Genomic DNA, 18,368 nt, shown 5'->3' on the forward strand with positions numbered 1-18,368 from the left:
TATTTCATGTATAATATGTATACTGCATCACACTTATTATTTAATATTCAGCAAACAAGAAGGATATAAGATCCAGTTCCACCCATATAAGACATTGTTAACTTTAATCTCAGTTCAATTTAGTCTTTATCTTCCTTTAATTATATGAATTAGAAAAAGGCAAATAGTAAGTTAAATTGAGATTAAAGTTAAGTCACCTTACACTGATGAAACTGGATCTAATATCCGTTTCTACCAATGTAATTTAATTTTAATCTCAGTTAACTTTTTATCTTTTTTCTAATTCTAAGAATTAAAATTTATTGATATGTAGAATTTTGAGAAACGGAGAATGGATTGAAATGGATTAAGATGGATTTAGAAATACATATTCCTCTGAACGTTAAAATAAATCTTTTTCAATCCGAAATTTTTATATATTTACAGGAATTGTACGAAGCACATTTTTATACCTTTCAATATAAAAATGATATTAACTTTTTCTGTGTGCACACATCGTGTATAATGTTCAATTCAAAATTCTGATAAAGGATGTACAAGTTTTTCAATCCAAAACTTTGGAATCCAGTTGAATTCAATTGAATAACAAAAAAGTTCTTTTTTTATTTTTTCAATTGGATTTAATGGGTTTAAAAAATACGCATAAAAATTTCAATCCATTTTAATCCATTCTCAATTTTACTAAGTCTGGGCATAAATAAGTATACGATGCGTAAAGTAAAATGCACCTCTGTATTGATAGACATGAACAATGTTTTCTTCTAATTTCCACATATTCATTAGTATTTCAATATTTTCTCAATCGAGCGCGCTGAAATTCGCTGAAAGAATGGAGCTATGGAGCAACGCGGAGCGTTGCAGTGCAGTGGAGCGGAGTTGAAAACGGAGTCGGGCACGTTCGGGCTCACTCGGGTTGGCTCGGGTCCGTTCAGCTGCACTCGCTCGGCTCGGTCCGCTGGAGAACGACGACAGCGGCGACGCTGGGCGGCCAGCTGTTTGTTTTGTTTTCGGGCATGAGATTCACGTGACAGCCGGCGGGTGTTGGTGGCGGCACGCGACTATCGCGGCGAGGTATGTTATGGCAAGGACGATTGGCCGAACGCGATGGCAAGCGCGCTGCGCCGGCCAATCGCTGCGGCTGTAAGCGCGCGTGCCGCCGCCGTCAAGCGGAGCGCTGCTGCCGCCGAGGTGAGCGTTTGACATCGATAAATGCGTGCGAGTGCTCGCGAAGCGCGGAGGTGTCAAGCTGTCGCTCGCCCGCTCGCTCGGCTCGGTCGTTCGTACATTCGTTCATATATTCGTCCGCGTTCGCGTATCGTCTGCGAATCGACGTCGTAGTCGCTATTTAAATCATCGCCCGTTTTTCGTCGCCGTGACCGTTTGCTCATTCTCCATTCGTGTACGGTATTGTTCGTTGTCCGATCAGCTTGTTCCCACCCCGCCACCGCTGTGCGCCCCTCCGCCCCTGTGGGAAACCTATGTGTGCGGGAGAAAGAGAGAAAGAGAGAGAGAGAGAAAATTAATAGTGCTGGATAGTGCCGATCATCCAACACAACATAGTAGGGAAACACAGACACCGTTAGTCTTTATTCCACTTATTTTCTTTCCTAGTCTACTTTTTCTTACCTATCTTTGTGTACTCCTTTACCGTCGCGACCCGTGCCAAATGTCATCGGGCGGATGTTAGGATATATATACGAGCGTATACATATGTATGCGTACGTAAATATACACAAGGGCGTGAATGTATGTATATCTGTTGTACGTATTTTCGTGTGCGTGTGCGCGCGCGAACGCGAATGTGAGCGCGCGTGCCTGTAGAGAGACGTACGCTAGAGATACGGAGCGCCTCGATGAGGGGACGACGGGATTCTCAGCTGGCGCATTCTAGTGGACGTTCGGGTAGAAAGTGTTGTTGCGCGAAGGCGGCTCGCCTGCCCCTTTGTTTGTGAGTTATCAGCTGGCGCGTTGCCTCGCCAGCCTCGTAACGATAGCGGCCTGTGAACAATAGCTGCGGGGCCCCGACGAGCCCGAAATCGAAACAGAGTCCTCCTCCTCCACCTTCTCCTCCTCCCCCTCCCCCTCCCTCCTTCGTCCGTGACTCGTGCGAGAAAACAGTCTTATTCGGAATCGCCTGGAATCCGAGACGATCCCGCTTTCCCCTTGTTTTCCTCGTCTCTACTTGTGTTCATTCGTCGTGTTCAATCGTGATGACAGATGGCTTTTCGGTTAACTTCAAGTGCGATTTTTTTTTTCAGACGGAAATCTACCTTTCCCGAGCCGTCGTGAGATTGTCCGAATACGCGGAGTATCCGGCCTAATATTTTTCGCTCCGAGAGTAAACCGATTTTAAATTTTTATTGAGAAACGCGCCGTATAAAATATTCGTGGCGAAGGTATATCCGGCGTGATGTGCACCGGATATTGTAAATGCCTTTAATGTTTGTTCGATCGACTGTCGCGCGCGACGTTTGCCATATCTCGTGGACAAGTCCATGTAATTACTTAGGAAAATAGCTTTTTAACGTTAATGCCTTATCGCTAAGAATTGAAGGAGACTGGAAAACATCTGTGTGTACTTAATATTTATTGTATACATATGTATATCACGCAAAAATTTATTTAGATGGACTTAACCTCTAATTCTTGTATCGTAATCGCATTGTATTAATCGCTTTATCATTAACCACATATCTTTATTTATCATATTAACAGATGCTATTTTTTTTGCCTCTTTTTTTTTTAGGTTTGCTTGATGTAACCACATTTTTTTATCTTTTCTCCTCTCACATTTGAATGCACAACCATTTAATTTTTTAAATGTAGAAATTGCAAAGCTGGAATGAGCTGAGCTTTTGTAAATAAATTGTTTTTTTTATGTATTTTGTTTTTATGTATTTAGTTCTTAACTCACTCTTCTCTGGATTAACAAATCCATCTTTGATCCTTAAATTGAAACCTGTAAAAATTTTCATCTTTATGTGTTTTTAAATTTTAATTAAAAATACATTCTTAAAATTATTACAAGTTTTCAAAATATTTTATTCTTCTCTGTGAAGAATAGAAGTAAAAATAATTATTTACAATTTTTTAAATAAACATTTCTTTTATATACTATACTTATTCGTTATAAATAATACATCTTAAATTGCTATTTCATTCAATGAATCTCAAAAATGTATATTTCAAATTAACATTTAAATTTTTGTTATATATCTTTCTTCGAATATGTAATTTCTTTTATATATGAAATGCTATTTCGTACAATGAATGTCAAAAATGAATATACTTCATATTAACATTTAAATTTTTATTATTTTTCATTTCTTATATCAAAATTAATTCAATTTTTCCAAGTATTAAATAGTATATTTCTTCAAATATGTAACTTTTTAAACATTTCAAATTGCTGTTTTATTCAATAAATCTTAAAAATAAATACTTCAGATTAACAACAGATTTAAACTTTCTTTTATTACATTTCATTTTTGACATAAGAAAGTTCAAGTTTTTCCAAATATCAACTGCGTATTTTTTTTTTTCGAATTGCACATGTGTGGTGCACGTGTACAAAGAAGAATTTCATGTTCTCGTTCTTATATAAAACTACACGTAAAATCCTATGCGTTAATCGTCAAAAGACATAAGCACGCGACAAAGGAATTAAATTCCTCATTTAATTCGTAAATAATCTCATTTCCAGACGCATAATAAATTTTGCTTTATCGCTCTTTCTATATTTATCTGTCTCTCTCTCTCTCTCTCTCTCTCTCTCTCTCTGTTGTGCGTGCGCGCGCGCTCTGTTTCCGTTTAACTCGCTGTTTATTTTTCTCGCGTTACGCGACCGCGCGTAGGCGTATTCTCTCTTTCATTCCGTTCGCTCCTCTCGCTCTTTCACTCATCGTGCGTTGTTTTGCTCCTTCTCCCCTCCCTTACTGTCTGTTATGCGTGTGTATGTGTGTGTGTGGTGACAGGCACGCGCGCACACATTGTATGCATGTGCATGGTTGGTGTGCGTGCTCGCGCGATCGGCTTCTCTCGGCAGCGTTCGAAGCGCAGTTACCTCACGCGGCACTTTCGTATCGGTGGTATTGCGACGGTTGTGTGTATACTTACTTGTATAGTTGGCGTTTATTTATGTCGGGAATCGTATGTATGCGAAATCGGCACGAGTCGCGTTCGCAAATGTTCAGTGGACGCAACGGTGGTGATAATCGACTTCTCTTGTGATTTGCAGTGCAATCGGCGGGTAAATGTGGTGAAACGCAGTGAGAAAGGAGCAGTGGAAACCAGAAGAGGAGAAGAGCACGGTCGCGGCAACAGGAGGAGGAATCAAGACGACTGAACGATCGCGATTGAAGCAGAGACACGTGAAGAAGAAAGAAAATAGAAATACATGATTCCTAACGTTTAAAAAAGAAGAACGCTGAAAACGGAGCACTCGAGTAAATGCGCTCGTGCATTCCTGAGTGCTGGAGATCGATTGACAGTGATCAATAGAGAGAAAGAGAGAGAGAGAAAGAGAGAGAGAGAGTGATACGCGAATTCACCAAGCGAAGGGGGGATATTTGAGAGAAGCTGAGCTTATTTGAAAAAGCTGGAATCAACTTGGTAGAAAAAAATTCATTAAGCCGCTCGAGATCCCTCGAAGACGACGATCGACGAGGGAAGAGAGTCCAGCTGGAAATATTCATTGATCGTTGTTTATTCGTGACGAAGGCGAGGGAGCGACCGTTGGAGAATCAAACAGGAGCAGCGGTGTAGAAAGAAAACTTTCCGCGTATCTCCGTCTCGGCGACTCGGCCTCGGTTGCCGCTGCTGTTGCCCGCCGCCGTCGCTGTCGCCGTCCGCGCGGATTGGTGCACGTTCCTCTCGTTCGGCGTGCGTCGGTGTCGTCATCGGTTGGTTTACTTGTGCGCGTTCGTGCGCGCAGTTACGCGGCCGAAGGTAGTCGACGTGCGGCGGAGTCGCCCGAGGCGGCGCGGCGCGGCGCGGCGGCCGAAGACATCACGATTACGTATCTCGCCGGTACTCCCCTTCCTCCCCCTTCATTCTCGCCTGCGCGTCCGTTGTACGCGCACGTGCGCGCGCGCGTCGTGTGTGTGTGTGTGTGGTGTGGTGTGTGTGTGTGTCTCTCTGTCTCTGTCTCTGCTGTGCTGTGCGTGAGGCTGTGTACGTCCTCGGCACGTGTGTTGGCGCGGGAGCGTGCGGCAGAAGAAAGGGGAACGAGCGCGAACGGAAGCAGCCAGGATTACTCCAAACCAAGGAAATATGAGCATTGCTGCCCTATTACAAGCCGCCGAGTACATTGAACGAAGGGAAAGAGGTGAGTGCGAATTTCTCGCGCTTTTTATTTCTCCCCCCCCCTTCCCTCCCCCCTCTTTCTTATTTTAATTACTATTTTGCGTAAAATAAAATTCTTCAATTTTATAGAATAACTGATTACAAATGAACTCGGAGAATTAAAAAATTTCAGAAAAATGCAATTCCCGATGTTGTAACTTAATTCCACTATGACAATTTGATATATTTCTTTTTAAGTTATTAAATATAAAAAGGTTAGAAAATTTTGGAGTAGTTTAATTTGTTATCGTTCATTTGTTATTGTTTCGTTTCTTGAAGTTTTTTTCAGGATAATATTATATTATTGAACCTAGAGAGGCTTTATTAAGAAATGATTGTTTTTATTAGTTAATTAATTGACGTACTGCGAGATATATATATATATATATATATATATATATATCTATTTTAAATGTTTATTGCAATTGTAGCCAAATGTTAGCTCTATTTCTGAAATTTTGCGTTTATTAAATTTTATATTATTGTTTCGTAAATGTACAGGAAAATTATACATATTATACGCAAATAATAATTACTTGTTTCAAGTGTTTGAAAAATTCATACATTCGCAAATCTAAAAATTTATCACAAGTATCAAATCTATTCAAAATATATTCTGAATCTTAGTAAGTTTAATAAAGATTATTAAACTAAAAAAAAAATCGGTTTGTTCATTATACAAAAAAATCGCTTCTTCGATCAATTTTATAGTATTCTTTAAAAGAGAATTCTTGTTTTGAGCAATAATAATTTTCTCAAATTTGTAATATATATATATATCAAGAAAATATTCTGTGCTAAAAATAACTGTTACCTAAAAGAAAGGAAGTCAGTTGAGTATCATTTTCTTAGCAATAGAATAATATTTTTCTGTGTGCATGACACGCACGGGTCATTTGATCCTTGTTTAACATTCGGCGAACAACAAGGATACAATGAAGCATCATGCGTTTTACGAAATGCAGCCATTGTCAGGATTATTTGAACCTCTCTGAGATCGCGTGGAGATTATCGATTATAAATTCTCGATACAACGGACGCGTTCTTCTCAGCGTGCAGTCTGTTCTTTCGAACGAAATTCAATCGTACGATTTACGAGTATCCGATCGTGACTATCTTTATTTTCGCGTTGGATCGTACGCGGCGCGATGATGATCTCATTTTATCATCCCACTTATAATACCGCTGCGTCGTACTAGAGCGATGTCCTCGCCGCGTGCATGCGGCAACGCACGTCGTTTCAACGTGCGCGCGCGCGCGCGTACTTGTATTTCTTCGTGCGTCGTAACACGTACATTGGGAGTTTTCCAATGGAGTCGCCATGCACACGTGGGATCCTCGTAAAGGGTCCCCTACACACGCACACACGTACACATATATACGCACATATATGATGAGAAACGCATTTGCCGCGCAGCAAGAAGCGATGCGTCGCGTCGTCGACCAATCAACTTCCCGCTTTCCCGTAAGAGTGAAAGATTCGGTTAACTATAGCGTCGCTTTTTGTCTCGTGACAACCGTTTGTGTAAGAATGAAAACGCATCAAGTTGCGCGCGTATTAAGGCTACCTAATATTCACGCATGATTGCATTGAGAAAAAAAATTGTTTCTTTGATTAAATTAATCAATTTCGTCGTTTTGTATATATATGTATATATGTATGTAAAGCGAATTAAATTAATTTAGTCAAATATACAATTTTTTTTCTTAGTGCGTCGATAATTCGAAAGAAAGCAACGCACGTTTCAAAGCAGTCGGACGTGACATTTCGCAGTTTGACATTTTCTGTGTTTGTATAACGAATAAAAATAATAAATCTGTAGTAATAACGTAACAAGTAAAAATAACACAGTAAAAGTTATGTCACATAAAAAAATTAAGCTTAAGCAGTATTAAGCGAATCAGCCAATTATAATACACAATAGCAACAAACATAAACAGTAGCAAATTACAAATTATATTTTACCATTTACGTTTTTTTATATGCTATAGTCTTAAAAATAATTTTCGAACAACCGAATAACGATCACAATGCGTGTACATTTAGTCAGGAAGTACGCGTTTCGACAATGCCACGTTACGTGTGCAAATTCAGATGTTAAAGTATTCATGACCGCACTTATACAAAGTTTCGATTACTTGTATAAAATAAATGTCATTCGATAATTATTGTGTATCTCGTTAAAGCACAACATACATTCTGTCACAGAACATAGAATTGCTACAAAACTGGAAATTAAGGAAGTCAGAGAAATGTCAGAGAAATCAGGAAAAAATCAAGGAATTTTGCAAAATTTTTTGGAAAATAAAAATTCTTCGCTTCAAAGAAATTTAACATGTGTACATCACTTATACAGTTTTGGAATACTATTAATTTGATTGACAACAATCAAATGAAAGTGGTGTTAGCAACATTAGTATAGTGATTTATATTAGATTAAATTGTTCTTTTAATAAATATTTGACAATAAACAGTTTCCAAAAATCAAGATAAAAATTCAACAAATTTCAAAATCTTCTCTGAAAGTATCAGGAAAAATCATGAAATTTTCTTTGAAAATCAGAGAAAAGTTAAAGAATTTTAAAATGTGAGAAATGTATGACTATTCTGATGTACATTCCTTTTTTTTTACGACTTTTTAAATCAACGAAAATTCGAGGAATGTAGTGAGAATCGATATGTTTTCGCGTAATTACCTCATGATCATAAAACCGCATACATCGTTACAGAAATAGTTGGACTTGTACGTTTTCAACTAATTATTACATTACTAGTAGTTATGTTATTAGCGAAATGTTCGTTGGAATGAGTCGTTTCATATGTACACCTTCTGCATATTTTTGTTAAAATACTGACGTTTCAATGAACCGATGAAAGTAAATCTGAGAAAGTATATATCGATCTAAGATTTGTCTCGATTTAACCGCCACCTCTTTATTTATGGAAATTTATTCTAAAGTCTCTATTTTTATCTGATTTGGAGTGTCTGTCTTAATTTAATCCTGGTCTCTATTTATTCCAATGCTATCTATTTCGATTCATCTCGATGCATTTGCTTATCTCGATTTAATTTGACGTTTATGTTTAGAAAGATAAACATTGTATTTAACGTTTCTAATGTTTATACGTTCGATAAGAATTAGATTGATTAGCGGCATGTACTTATTGAAAATTCACACGTTTGAGGAGAAATATATAACATAATGCAATTGTACTTGGATCAAACGTAATACTTTCCTGAAACGATAATAAAATGTGGAACGATCTAAGAAAATAAAACGTGACTTACTGTCCATCGCTCATTCTCCAACGAAACTGTCAAGCTTCGAAAACTGATTCTCTTGCGAGTCATGTCGCGAGTTTTTTTCGTATGTACATATCTAAATGTATGTATTGCTTTTGAAGATACAAAAATATCGTTAAAGATAAAGTTAGAATTGTGCTTTACAAAGATTATTTGCAATTGAAAACGACGATACGTAATTGAAGAAAATGTCTAATAATTTGGAGACGAATGAATTTGGGTTGGTTTATTTTGCGTTTATTATTTTGAGCGCTATAGCACGTGTAAAGGATTAGGCCATCAGCTTTATGACGCTGTATATAATAATTTGTATAACATATAAATATATAATTATGTTCTACTTATTGATTTATCGTTTTTTGATTACAGAAGCTGAACATGGCTATGCTTCAACGATGCCAATACCCGACGATATGCGAACGATTACAAAGAGGCCAAAGACGAAGAAGTCCCAAGGCAGCAGGTTCGTGTCTATTAAAATATCTTTTTACGAAACAACACATAGAAATTTACATAAATTTTTGGAAAATTAAAGATATTTTTGTACCTTATATTTTGAATGTTAATATTTACATCACATTTGCATGAATCTTTTTAAATATACAGTTTAGGGACTGCTAGCAGTTTCTATAACAGTTTTAATTCAATTTTTAAATCAAAGAGAAAAATGTTATTCGAATTATTAATTTTTTACATTTGTAATTTGCAAATATTGCAAATATTTCGCAAAAACTGAAATATACCTCAATAGAAGCATCATATTATTTCGACATGGTATATTCGATTATAAAGAGACATTTATTTTATAAAACTATTCCATAAAATTGCAACTTTTGGCAATACAGCAATTCGCGTGCTACAATCCAAAATATTGTCAATTAGCAGTTTAATCGCTCATGATTTAGATCTGAATGCAAATATTATTGCTACACGTGCTATTGTAAATCTTAATTGTTATTCCAAATTATTTATATCTGAAATTTTTGCAATATTTTTTTATGCAATAAATCTCTGTTTTTTTCAATTTTATTTTTTTATCTGCAAGGAGAAATATTATCATTGTTCGAGTTGCGATTTTCATCATAAATCTCATTCTTGCAAAATGTAAAAAATATTTTTTTTTTATTTTCAGAACGACTCATAATGAGTTGGAAAAAAATAGGTGAGTGTTTTAAAAATTATAATATAAATGGTTTTATATGTTATATTTATTTAAAAATTATTGGTAACGAACAAAAATAACAAACAAATTATAAGTTAATAAGTATAACTTATAATTATAATACATAAGTCGAAAAGAGTCATGTTTAAAAAAAAAAACAAATTATTGATAAACCTGTTAATTAGTTAATATACTCGTAAAATTATTTCTTCTTTGGACGCTTAATTAAACATTTATCAGAAATAAGCGGTATTAAAGATAGAGATATCATATGCTTTGAACGATAAATTCCCATTTATATATTAAATTTGTGCGTCATAAGTAAATTTATAAATTAAATTTATGAAAATAATTTGTTGCGCATGAATAAGAATAAATAAAATTATAATTTATTGGAGATATAAATCCGAGCAAGATTAAAGTCGGAAATAAACTGGAATAAATATATAAAACATTTTATATGATATTATAACCTTTTCGGAATTAATTCTTTTGAAAACAAAAAATGAATATATCAGTGGCGACTAATGCGTTTCACGTGGGCAGAATAGATAGAGGTGGAAAGATAATTATGCGGGACACTTTTAACATTATAATGTTATAGTTGGAAGGACCAAAGATAAAAAAAAATACTTAACAAATACACGTTATTGCGTTATGTAATACAAATATGAGATGTGTGTGTGTGTGTGTGTAACAAAGAACAGCGTGTTTTTACATTGGCCGTTTCTGTGTCACGCCAGCCCTTGTGTAACTTTCTCTCCCCCTCTGATCCCTCTTCTCAACATGACCACTATTCGCACATAGGCTGCTTGGGTAAAAAAAAATCGATAGTCCGCCTGCGACTATCTTGCTTTCTCTCTCATTCTCTAGAACACCCCTTCTACCCTCTTTTTCTCTTTTCATACACCGCTGACTAGCGAATTTAACCCCCCTTTTCTCGAAATGTTTAGAGTGCGCCAACGTTTTTCTAAAAGTTTTTGAATTTTTCAAATAAATAGTACGTGAATGAAAATTTAGAGAGAAAATATTAGAAATATTACAATATACAGTTGTAATCTCGTATCTAAAATATACAAATATTACTAAAGTATATAAGGAAGTGTCCCCCTCTCCTTTGATATATCTTATAAAATGCAAACTTTTTTGCCAAATAATTTTTGGAGCAATTTTAAATCATTTATTTCTTTGATTATATGTTATTTATTATGAAATTTTATTATTTAATATCTAGTTCCCTTAAAATAATATGACTCTATCAAAAAAAACATAAAATTTATACTATGAACTATTCCTGTAATGTCATATTCTAAAAAGATAGAGTAATATTGTAATACGAATTTTCCAATTTTCTACATTGTCACGAAATTATTGTGGCGTGAAAGAAAATGAAGAAATATTTCGACATTATTTTATAAAGAAATTGTATTATTTCACATACTGCAAAATACTTTATTATCAAGAGATATTTATATAAAACTCTTTGCGATTATCTAATATCTATAAAACATGGAAGTATCTATTATAGGAAGATATTTAGTCTATCTAGTTAATATTTATGTATTTATACATACATACATTAGTATTTATACATTAATATTTTTTATGTATGTATACATGTTTAGTATTTTTTTTTACAGATTAGAATAATTTAGAGTTGGAATTAATATTTTATTTTAGTGTTATTTTTTTCGGTGAAGATAAAATTAAATTTTGTCAGCCGGTGTTGTTTACGCGTCTGTAAACAAATCAATGGCGGTTGATGCAAGCGCTGCGTAAGTATGCAGCGCGTGTGACAAGCATACTTACGCAGCATACAAAACGCGGAAGCCAATGGCATACTGTCCTAAATTTGGCGCGCGGCGGAAATAAATCCATGGCGGCCCAAATCGTACTGCGCATTAAAGACCACGGTTAAAGATTATATTACGATGATTGATGATCTCTCGGTCGCATTTCAATAGCAATTAGTGTTTCATCAAGACAAGATTTCTTGTCTTAAAGAGCATTTCTTGTCTTGTCTTGATTTTCAAGATAAGAAATTTCGTTTTTCTTGTTTTGATCATTTCTTGACATTTCTTGTCTTGAACTCAAGAATGTTGAATTTCTTGAAATTTCTTGATTTTTTAAGCAGGGCCCTTGTGGCTTTTTGACTACGTCGTAAGAGATAATAAGAAAACAAGTACAAATTGAATGTCGAGTAGTTTACTATGTTTAAATTCATTATTTAAAAGTGTTCCTATAATGTCTATTATGCACAAATCTATTAATAAAGATTAAAAATATTTCTTAAATTATCATTTTTAATATCATAACATCATCACTGTCAAATGTAACTATTTCAGATTATTAGATTCCTAAGATTATTATTATAGATATAATTATTATTATAATTACTATATATTTTAATCATTCCTAATTTAATTGATACTATTAGTAAAAAATACGCAAACGTTTATACATAATATACTTTTGCAAATAATCTCGCAGTATTGATTTTATATATATTCCTTTACATAAATATAAAGGTTAATATCTGCATATACAATAAGGATGTATCGGTGAATATAATTTAATTTGATTAGATCAGGAATTTCACTTTTTCAATAATCGATTTACACTCTGCTTATATGCTATTTTGTTATTTAGTGAAAATGTATAAATATATCTATATTATATAATCTGTTATAAATACAATTGAAAATGTTAAAACCTAACTTATTCAAAACTTTTCAAATCAGAAATAAAATAATAAAATATTAAGATAATAAAGTATTAAAAATAAAAACTCACGGAAATTCAAGAAATTTCTTGACTTATTGTCAAGAAATCTTGGTTTTGATAACAATTTGTTGTCTTGTCTTGAAATCATTTCCAATTTCTTGTTTTAATCTTATCTTGATTCAAAACAAGACCAAGACAAGATTTCTTGAATTTTTTGATCTTGATGAAACATCAATAGCAATTCACGATCTAATTTCTCGTACTCTTCTGTTTTTTTTTATTTCTGTTTATAACGGTTTGCATCGGTTTATAAAAATATCGTTTAAAGTATTATCACAAAAAAATATTCTATTTCGATAACCTGTTAATTAACTTAACTATGTTAGTTAAACATAATAATTATACGCATTGTTTTTTTTAAATACTGTAAACAAACTTGAAAAAGTTTAAACTTCGTCAGAAATTTGAGATAACGTTTTGTCGCTTTCGTATGTTTACCATAGTTATTATCTTTTGTTTACCTTATATATGATTGATGATGAAGAGGAGGCCATTGACTGATTTCACGATCAAAAATTGAAAAAACGAAATATAAAAATATATCTACATTAAATTTGATGTCTTATTTTTGAAAATTAATATAAATTCTTTGAATTATTATAATTTAAGAATTAAAAATTTGAAAAGTTATTATAAAGAATTGAAAAGAAGAATCAAATTAAAGAACTAAAAGTATTAAAGTAACTTTGATTTGAAATTAATTAATTTCAAATTAGCGCTTTATTATGTCAGTGTAATCTGTCAGTATTATCGATCCAATTGGTGAACAAAAGTGATAACTAATCGGTCGCTTACGTGTTATTTGTACGAGCCATTACATGAAATAGCGGGAATTTTCTCAAACGTGTAGGGAAAGGACATTAGGTCAGCTGAAAAACGAAAGCTCGACAAATGGCTGCGCCAGCGCGAGTGAAAATGGCGCCGCCGTTGCGCCTGAGGACGGATCTCTGGTCCATTTGAAATGCATTGAATTTTTAAGTGCCACCTTTTGTGCTGCTGCTGCTGCCTCCGTGAGATAGCCAACTTCCGGTTCGGTTCCACGTTAGTCTTCATACGGCTTTTCATAATTTCGACTTGAATCTTTCCCGACTGGTCATAGCTTAATCCCTTTATGTTCTCAATACAGATTAGAAGGATGTGAAAGAATTTTATCAAATTCTTTATTTAATTAATAGGTATATCCTATCTATATTTAGTTCTATTAATTTATAAAATTTATAATATTTTATCGATATTGTTATTTATATATTACGTTATTAATTATATCTATTTCCTTGTTTTTTAATTAATTAATTCATTTTATTAAATAATAATATCAATTTGTAAATATGTATTTATTTAATAATTTATTAATTAATAACGTCCCTATAAGTACAAAATATTCCTAGAATGTTATTACAAAAATATGAATATTATTACAAAAATTAAACTAATAATATTGTAATATTTTAAGAATGTTATATAATATTTGTTAATATTATGGGAATATTCTGCAGGTGTTATATATTCAGTTTACATAATATCCTTGATATTATGCTTTTAATATTATTAAAATATTTATTATAATAATATTAATTATTTTTATATAAATGCAATTTGAATTCACAATAAGTAATGAAAAGGTCTTGTCGATCTATGCTGCATCTTAGTGCTTAAATAACGTTTTGGTGTGATTTTATGTATCCCAGTTCTACAATTGCGCGCCAAAATCATTTTCAATCTTTAAACAATCTTAAACTGAATTATTTGAATTAAAGTAAATTTTATATTACTTTGTAATATTTATATAATATTATAGTAACACTAAATAATGTTACGTTTAATAATCATAATATTATTAAAAGTGGACATATAACCATTGATTAATATTTTAGGAATATTATTTAATATTATGTATAATGACATTAAAAAACAATCCTGTAAGATTATTGAACAAATAGTTCTTATGATTGCCACTATTAAAAGTTTACACTTTTTGGTTAATATAATGGCAATTAAAAACTAATGATTTAATTTAAAAACGGAAATAACATCAAAAGTTATGCCATTATCGGAGCTATCATAAATTGTGAACTTGAAGATACATGTAAAGTATTTAAACAAATCTGCATTATTTTTTGCGCGAAGCTGAAGGAAGGGGAAGAGTGATGAGAGAAACGTTAAATAAAGACCTCGATGCGCAAATAGGCGGGTCGATTGATTAAAGAAATCCTATCGTATCGGATGCTGCTCAAGTCATTACAGGGCAAAGGTTCAAGTCGATAAACGTTCGTGTTATTTACGTGCAGTATCGTCGTGTTTAAAGAGCTAAAAAATTTAATATAGTTAATATGTGTTAAGCTTAGGTATACCTAGTCCTGAAGCCATGAATAAATAGCCAATATTCTATCTTTTGGGGTAGAAATTTTGTTCGGTTATCAAGTACACACTTTTGTCAGGTGATACAATGTAAAAGAGGATTGAATGCTGAATAATTTAATGAGAATTGATATGTGCGCAGACGCGCAGGATATATCCTTCGCGAGATGCACGGAGCAGGATGCGGGTTGACTTCGGGGTCAAGGACGACTCGGCGGAGCGTGCACCCTGTACACCTCCTTTCATTCTCTAACGTTGGGGAGACCGAGAGATGCTCGACACGTTGTTTAGAGCATCGACCGACCTTGGTTGCAAGCGTTATACATCGAATCGTTGCATATTGAAGGTCGGATTTCGATAGTGTTAGTTTTGTGATATGCTCTCATAAAATAAACATCTCTTGATAATCAAGTATTGTACACAAATCCCGTTAAAACGACATGATTCTTTCACGAGATATATTAATTTAATTTTTATGAAGTTTTGTGAAGTGTTTTAAATTATACTAAATTTATAGAAAGTTGATGTAGTAATACTCCATACTTTAATTTTAAAATTGACTTGTGTATTATAACATTTTGAGACATTTTTATATGAATTCTATTAGGTGTTGGAATTAATTCGTAGCGTTTTTTAATGAAAGAATGTTATTTATTTCACATGAGCATTAAAAAATACATTAATGAAAGTACTTCCCATCACTTGTAAAACGCTACGAATTAATTCCAACACCTAATACATTTTGAGAAAGTCGAGATAATTTGATGCAGAAAAATGATTATTAGTGTAGAGCATAGCAGATTATAAAATTGAAAATATGCTCTTGATTTGTATTTCTTTTCATCTTGTAGATTTTGATCTCCAATTATCTGTCAATTATTCATCACATTATTTTAGAATTTAATATATAAATTCACACTAATTAACGAGTTAATTATTCGACTGGTATAGCTGAAGTGGCGAAGAAAATAGAGAGTGTAGAAGTGTTTCACGTGTTACTCGAGTAAGAACGACGCGAGCATTAGGGCCTGCGGACCCTTCGCTTGTCTCGACGTCTCTCTGCAGTTCACCATTGCCACTTTGAAGCTCGTTCACCTTGAGCCCTGAACAGTGATTCTCATTTCTGTTCACGTTACATACGCACAATAATACATATAATTACATACGTAAATATTCGATTAGTGTCGTATTATTGGTGGGCAGCACAAATTGAAAATTTGGCTTCAATACGATACATCAAATCGGTGTTCTTAATAATGTTTTCACGCGTCAAAAAATAACTCACACTAGAGACAATAAACGCATTATCGTTTATTAGACGCAATTTGTCAAAATGCAATTTTTCAATTAAAGAATGCGTGTTGTTTAGATTTTCATATGGACACTGAGAAATTAACTTATGCATCTCCGTTTCTTTTACTTTTGGTAGATTGAAGTTTAAGATTTCAGGATACATGAATCGATGTGGACATTTTTATTTATTATAATATTTAGAAAATATATTAAGGATATATTAATATAATAAAATTAAAATTAATTTTAACGAGATCAAAAAATGTCGATTTATTTTTCTTTCGGAATTTTGTGTAATTGAAATTGTTGGTTATCTCGCTGAAAATCAGATTCGCTTGGTTCTTACATCCGTATGACTTCGTGTCGGTATCAAGTCCGAACCGGCTGTAAACAGATATGCGAATCCAGAACTGGCATCGTGTGTTGCACGTACTTTAATTACTCATTTTTTATTTCACTCCAATTACTTCGACGCCTTCCTACTATACTCGGAAGAGATCGCTTTCCGTCATGACTGGCGAAGAGTCCTTACATCGCATTGAATTATTATCATGTGCGCGTTCTCGCCGTTCTTGCCATCCTACACTTTCTTGTACACTTTCCCTCTGTAACTTCAAATTTATAGGGAGACGTTTCAATATTTTGCGTTTTCACAAATTCACTGTAATTAAAACGTTACGCCAAAATTGAAAACTGATTTTTTTTTAAAAGAATCGTCACTTCAACATGATATCTGATATTTTATTGTTATTTATGTGTAAAGCTGATATTTTCGAAATATATTGTTTTACATGCAGCAATACATCAATTCGTGTGTAAAATTTTATGCATGTTTGATGGGAAATTAATTTTATCAGGAAAAGATTTTTGCTTTTGGCAAAGATGACTGATTGTTGCAAGAGCAAGACAATTATTACAGCAATAATACTACTCAGGTGCATACCTGTTGGACGTAATTCAAACGGGATGAGAGAGGGATAGAGAGAAACACCGAAAATCGGCGGGAGCACATTTCGACGCTGATTGGTTTCCCGTAATTTTCGAGGAACTTGAGTTACATTGACGGTTTGGAGGGTGATTGGAGGTCGGTTCGTGATTGAATAGAGGGAAGGGCAGTGGAAAAGAGGATAAGAAAGGAAGGCAAAATGATAAGATAACAATATAATATTAATTATACCTTAAGAATTGTTTGGGATATCCTGAATGAATCCTTTTTTCATATACAAATTCTTGCAATTCTATACTAATTGAAAATGCTTCTTTTTTTAAATACGAACTAAAAATCTATTATAATAATATGAACTATAAATTAATTATTTTTAACATAAATCTATTCTTTGCTTTGTCCTTGACGCTTTTTAATAAAAAGCGACAATTCTAAAGTAATAGTTATGATAGAATTTTTATAAATTATTTTGAGTGGAAGAATAGTTAAGAAAATCATATAATTTATTTTCGTGTGGACTTTAATAAAAAATGAATTTGACACTTACCTATAAAAGTATGTAATGTTTAAAATTGCATAATTGCTGTGTATGATAATCAACTAATTTTCTTGCTCGCATTTTAAGGAAATGTGATTGCAAATGGGGGAAATGTTAAAATTACAATTGCAAGTTATGTAGCACATTCCGTATTTTTTGCACTTAATATCCATACTAATTACATGTAAATTACTTGAATTATTGTATGCACAAGACAGTAACATTTTAACAATACCTTACGCCTCATGAAGCTTGAAATCATTTTCCGTTGAATATTTATAATAACCTTCTAATTTCTCGTTGTTTACCAACGAGTTAAATCCAATTTTCTGCTTTATCTTTCTGGACATAAAACAAACTGTAACGCATAAACAATAGATTTTTCATTATCTCTATCAAAGCTGCGGCAAACAGAAATAATACGACAAATAAGATATCGTTTCCACTAGTCATCACGATGTTCTGGCGCAATTATCATATAATTCAGCGCTTATCATTGATCAGATGCGGTAGATTCGATAAGCGAATCGCGTTTCTGATTGTGATTTCAAGGTGGAGGTCGTCCGAGCCATGCGATTCTGGAATAGTTCCTCGTACTGATTCCCTGCACGAGAGCCAATTCGATCGACCTCGCTTCCA

At 33.5% G+C, this 18,368-nt stretch overlaps 1 protein-coding gene across 6 annotated transcripts in view; it reads left to right on the plus strand.

The window, feature by feature from the left end:
- The first annotated feature begins 1,194 nt into the window (after nucleotides 1-1,194).
- Nucleotides 1,195-18,368, plus strand: part of Mxd (MAX dimerization protein) — a 41,755-nt gene continuing 24,581 nt past the window's right edge. The window contains exons 1-4 of one of the 6 annotated variants that reach the window (XM_011056792.2): nucleotides 1,195-1,578; nucleotides 4,238-5,326; nucleotides 9,018-9,111; nucleotides 9,781-9,810. In XM_011056792.2, coding sequence (XP_011055094.2) covers nucleotides 5,272-5,326; nucleotides 9,018-9,111; nucleotides 9,781-9,810 — 179 coding nt within the window. In that variant the 5' untranslated portion in view covers nucleotides 1,195-1,578; nucleotides 4,238-5,271. Of the gene's footprint in view, nucleotides 1,579-1,798; nucleotides 1,949-3,757; nucleotides 4,150-4,237; nucleotides 5,327-9,017; nucleotides 9,112-9,780; nucleotides 9,811-18,368 lie in introns of those variants that run through there. The other 5 variants (XM_087405782.1, XM_087405783.1, XM_011056793.2 and 2 more) reach the window with 5 other exon arrangements.

Source organism: Acromyrmex echinatior, chromosome 4 (assembly GCF_024713525.1).
Source record: "Acromyrmex echinatior isolate Ae372 chromosome 4, ASM2471352v2, whole genome shotgun sequence".
In the NCBI taxonomy this organism is placed as follows: Eukaryota; Metazoa; Arthropoda; class Insecta; order Hymenoptera; family Formicidae; genus Acromyrmex; species Acromyrmex echinatior.